This window comes from Cynara cardunculus, unplaced genomic scaffold (genome assembly GCF_001531365.2).
Source record: "Cynara cardunculus var. scolymus isolate 2C unplaced genomic scaffold, CcrdV1 Un_Scaffold_4145, whole genome shotgun sequence".
Classification (NCBI taxonomy): domain Eukaryota; kingdom Viridiplantae; phylum Streptophyta; class Magnoliopsida; order Asterales; family Asteraceae; genus Cynara; species Cynara cardunculus.
Genome location: NW_020201767.1, coordinates 41,187 through 46,713, shown reverse-complemented (window position 1 = coordinate 46,713; position 5,527 = coordinate 41,187). Strand labels below are relative to the sequence as shown.

The 5,527-nt window shown below is 37.3% G+C and overlaps 1 protein-coding gene across 1 annotated transcript in view; it reads left to right on the top strand.

Annotated features, from left to right (window-relative positions):
• Window positions 1–348: 348 nt before the first annotated feature.
• LOC112503930 overlaps window positions 349–5,527 on the top strand; it is a 17,287-nt gene continuing 12,108 nt past the window's right edge. Inside the window, exons 1-6 of the mRNA XM_025107900.1 lie at window positions 349–660; window positions 862–918; window positions 1,028–1,741; window positions 1,991–2,564; window positions 2,862–3,086; window positions 3,162–3,530. Coding sequence (XP_024963668.1) covers window positions 349–660; window positions 862–918; window positions 1,028–1,741; window positions 1,991–2,564; window positions 2,862–3,086; window positions 3,162–3,530 — 2,251 coding nt within the window. The remainder of the gene's footprint in view (window positions 661–861; window positions 919–1,027; window positions 1,742–1,990; window positions 2,565–2,861; window positions 3,087–3,161; window positions 3,531–5,527) is intronic.

Sequence of the window (5,527 nt, the reverse complement as noted above, 5' to 3'; positions counted from 1 at the left end):
TTCCTCACTTGTGCCTGAATGGACTGATCATCCTTTGGGAACAATGCGTCCTCGTGATGCGGTTTGGTCTTCGGACCCTTGACATGCTTTTGGGGAATTTTGACTTTCTTTTGGATTATCCTAGACTCTATACTTCCCCGAGGTAACAATGGTACAAAAGGAAACAAAGATGTTTTTCAAGGAAATTCTAGCGGGCGAGGAACCAATCGGATAGGTCTGTGGAAATAACCGAATTATAGACCTCCAATTGCATTTCAAGGAACTTCTAGTAAAGGTTTTTCAAATACAAATTCTCTGTTACGGTGCAAAGATTGTGGTTTTAGACATCGTCCTGGCCCATGTATTCGAATGACCGGCGCCTGTTATAATTGTGGTCAACGAGGTCATATAGCTCGTGATTGTAAACAAGGGCCGAAAGATAATTTTAAAGATAAAGAGAAACAATCTACTGCTAGTGGTCGAGTGTTTACATTATCTGCTGACAAATCTACTGCGGGTATGGTTTCTCGTACCATTTCTATTGACGATAGAGATGCATATGTTTTATTTGATACAGGTGCTACACACTCGATTGTTTCTGAAAACTTCGAAGAAAATCTTAAATCGTATGAACAATTCACTGAATTTCCTTTACATATTACTACTCCTATGGGTAGTTCAGTATGTATATTTGGTCAATTCCCAAACTGTGCGTTATTTATTGGCGATCGAATTCGGAAAGTTACTTTACTACCGATGAAAATGGATCACTTTGATATCATCCTTGGCATGGATTGGTTGTCTAAACATCTAGTGACCATCGACTGCAAATCCAAACAAATCATCTTTGGTGACGTCAATGAACCCGAATACGTGTTCTAGGGTGTTTCACCTGAGAAGGGAACTCGTGTTATCTCAGAAGTAAATGTTAAAGCAATGGTATGGTAAGGATGTGAAGGATTTTTAGCTTCACTACAAGATCCCGAAGAGGTATGCCTTAAACTTGAAGATATTTCTGTTGTTAATAAATTTCAAGACGTCTTTCCAGATGAACTTCCAGGAGTTCCTCCGGAAAGGGAAATTGAATTTTACAATTGATCTTGTTCTGGGAGCTGCTCCCATCTCAAAGGCTCCGTATCGTATGGCTCCAACCAAAATGAAAGGGCTTAAGGAACAACTTGAAGATCTTTCTAATCGGGGTTTCATTCGACCCAGTGTATCTCCGTGGGGTGCACCAGTTCTATTCATTAAAAAGAAAGATGGATCGATGCGGTTGTGTATTGACTATCGGGAACTAAATCGGGTCACGGTACTTAATAAATACCCTTTACCTCGTATTGATGATCTCTTCGATCAACTCCAAGGAGCAAAGTATTTTTCTAAGATTGACTTAAGGTCCGGATATCACCAACTCCAGATCAGAGATCAAGATATTCCTAAGACTACATTCCGTACTCGATATGGTCATTACAAATTCATTATTATGCCATTCGGGTTAACTAATGCTTCAGCAGTTTTTATGGATCTTATGAACCGAGCTTTCAAAGATTATTTGGATGACTTTGCTATTGTTTTTATTGACGATATTCTCATATATTCAAAGTCGAAAGAAGATCACGAAACTCACTTGTGTATTACTTTAGAAACTCTTCAAAATAAGAAGTTGTATGCAAAGTTTTCTAAATGTGAATTCTGGTTGCATCAAGTGGCATTTTTGGGCCACATTATATCCGGCGAAGAAATTAAAGTCGATCCTGCAAAGGTTGAGGCTATCACTAACTGGCCAAAACCAACAAATGTTTCTRAAGTCCGAAGTTTCCTAGGTCTGGCAGGTTACTATCGATGGTTTGTTGAAAACTTTTCCTGGATCGCACTCTCTATGACTAAACATCTTCGAAAATAATTTAAATTTGTTTGGGGTGAAGAACATGAAAAGAGTTTTGAAGAACTGAGAAAGAGATTGATTACAACGCTTGTTCTTTCATTACCATCTGGATCGGGAGGTTTTCAGGTTTATAATAATGTTTCTAAAAGTGGTCTTGGTTGTGTTCTAATGCAACACGGCAAAGTGATTGCGTATGCCTCTCGCCAACTCAAACCTTATGAAGTAAACTACCCTACTCATGATCTAGAGTTGGTAGCAATCATTTTTGCACTCAAAATATGGTGTCACTATCTGTACAGAGAGACTTGTGATATCTTTACTGATCACGAAAGTTTAAAGTACATCTTCACGCAAAAAGAGTTGAATATGCGTCAACGACGATGGCTCGAACTTCTTAAGGACTACGACGTCCAAATTCAATATCATCCATGCAGAGCCAATGTAGTCGCCGATGCCCTTAGCCGTAAAAGCATTGGTAATGTATCGTCTTTAACCGTTCAGTCCCATATTGCTTCAGATCTAGAACGTATGGGTATCACTTTGTGTTATCGTGGTGCAAATGAACTTTTGGCTAGTCTCACGGTTGAACCAACTCTTGTGTCTCGAATGAAAGAGGCTCAACAAGATGATGAAGAACTTTGGGCTATCTTACAAAAGGCTAAAGATGATTCACAGTCTAATTTTCGAGTTGATGATAAAGGTATTATCTGGTTCTCTAATCGACTTTGTGTACCCAACAATCCTGAACTCAAAGAAGCAGTTATGAGTGAAGCTCATAATTCGTTGTTCTCAATTCATCCCGGATCCACTAAGATGTGTCGAGATCTAAAACAATACTTTTGGTGGAACGGTATGAAACAAGATATAGCAGAATACGTGGCGAAATGTCTTACTTGCTAGAAAGTGAAGATTGAACATCAACGGGCTAGCGGATTTTTACAACCATTAGAGATTCCAGTTTAGAAATGGGAACATATCTCTATGGATTTTGTGACAGGATTGCTGAAAAATCAGAGACGACATGATGCTATATGGGTAATAGTTGACCGTTTGACAAAATCGGCTCATTTCCTACCCATACAGGAGATGTACCCTGTTAGTAAACTGTCCAATCTATTCCAGCGGGAAATCGTGAGGTTGCATGGCACACCAGTTTCTATCACATTGGACCAAGATCCGCGACTCACTTCTCGATTCTGGAAAAGTCTTCACAAGGCTTGGGGTAAGCGATTGACCATGAGTTCAACTTTTCATCCACAAATAGTTGGTTAGACTAAACGAACTATTCAAACATTAGAAGATATGTTACGGGCTTGTGCTCTTGAGTGGTCTGGTGGTTGGGACGAGTCCCTATATCTTGTGGAGTTCGCGTATAACAATAGTTGGCAAGCTAGTATTGGCATGGCCCCATACGAAGCTTTATATGGTCGGAAATGTAGAACACCGATCTGTTGGAATGAAGTAGGGGAACGGGCTATTGAAGGACCCGAACTTGTACGGATTACTACTAAACAAGTCGAGATCGCAAAACAGAAAATGAAAGAGGCTCAATCTCGGCAGAAAAGTTACATTGACAAGTATCGAAAGCATTTAGAGTTCCAAACGGGTGATCACGTTATCCTAAAAGTTTCACCGTTACGAGGTATTCGTAGATTTGGAATTAAAGGTAAACTTAGTCCAAGATATATCAGTCCCTTCGAAATACTTGAACGGGTTGGAGAGATGGCGTATCGCCTAGCATTACCTCATCAACTTTCACATATCCATAACGTTTTCCATATCTTGTCGCTCTGCAGATATCATTATCACCCTCTCCATGTGATTGATTATCCATTGGACAAAGTTGAAAAAGATCTCTCTTATACTGAAGAACCCGAGACAATGATTAATCGAGAAGAGAGACAAATGCGACGAAGGTCAATACCGTTCGTTAAAGTGTTATGGAGAAATCATTCTGAGCGAGAAGCCACATGGGAAACTGAGGAATCTATGTGGAAGGAGTACTCTTATCTTTTCGAGTCATGTAAATCCTCTAACCCTATCTAAATTTCGAGGACGAAATATTCTTTTTAGAAGGGGAGGATTATAATATCCGTGTTTCGTTAACTTGTACAAATTGGGTTAAATGAATTTTTGGTAGAATTATGCATAACATATTTGTATCTTATGTTTAACCAACTTGTACCTCAGACTAGTTTTGTGACAAAAGTTGAGTTTATACCTATATTGACATAAAGTTAAGAATCTAGACTTGAAGGGTCAAAACCGCCAAATGATTAAACTTTATATATATATAAAAAATTAATTAAAAAAAAGAAAAAAAAATTATATATATGATGCATGAGAAGGCGGTCAATGAACCGCCATGCCGTCTCATTCTCTGTATTTCTCGATTCTCTCTCTAAAAATCTATTGTCTTCTCTCTAAATTTTACGTCAAGTTACTAAAGGGATCGAGGGAACAATTATATATTCGGAATCCACTCTACGAACCTTTCTTAAAGGTATAAATTTCATTCAGTTTTATTATGGTGTTTATGTTAGGGTTCTTAAGACCGGTTTATAAACTTTGTTTATGTCTAAGTTTACAGATTGATATTGTCAAAATTATGATATATTTGATGCTTAGAATGCTAGGACTGGTTAAATTGATGTAGAAATGAAAAGGGTATATTATAGTTTCAATATGGTTAGATTGTGGGTATATGTTTAACCGTACACCAATTGTTCGGTTAAATGTCGAAAAGTGTAAAAATGCATGATTAAGCTTAGGTTAATGACCATTAGACTTGTTTTACTGTTTAGTATGTTGAAATATGTTTATAACATGTAAATGTAGTGAATCATGAAAGTTGGATCATAAAAGTTAGTCGGGAATTACGGAATCGAATTTTACCGGCAATGCAACTTCTGTACTTTGGTAGTGTATAACTCACAAACCGTATATCGGAATAAGCTCGTATTTTGTAATCAGAAAGATCTTACTGCATACTACAACTTTTATGAGAGTCGAAAATCTAGTTATGACTCTAGGTGGCTCAAAACAGTGTGTTTTTGGGGATGTTTACACTGTATTCGGGATAAATTTGCAGTTTTGTAAAATTCATATAAAATAGATGGATGATCCAAATGAGATGATTTCAAAAGAAACAGACTCGTATAATACCAACCTACAACTTTCATTTAGACAATATAATCTGGATTGGTCTCTAAGTAAGATAAAAATGCTTAGAAATAAGAGGGTCGGAAGCGGTTGGATCGAAAGAGAATAAGGCTAAGTTTTACGTTTGAGTTTTCAATTCGTATCCGACTGTCTTTCTTGAAGTCTATGTTGTTTAAGTACATTAAGACCTAGTAATTTTATTAGAATAGTTATATTACAGTTTTTATGCTTTGTAAATAGTAACCCGTTTATGCATTCTTTAGGCACGCGGACAAATCAAACTTGATCGTGAATTTTCGTTTGATCGTGCGTTAATTTTCAAATTCGGTTAAGGTACAAATTTCATATCTCACTTGACACGAGGACAGCCATTTGCGTAAGGCTTCCTAATCCGAATATATTGGTTCCAAATTCTCATTGTGCTCATCAATTGCTATTGAGCTTTTGTTTCCTTTCGAAATATGATGTACATTTTTATTTGGAATATGGATCATTTTGATC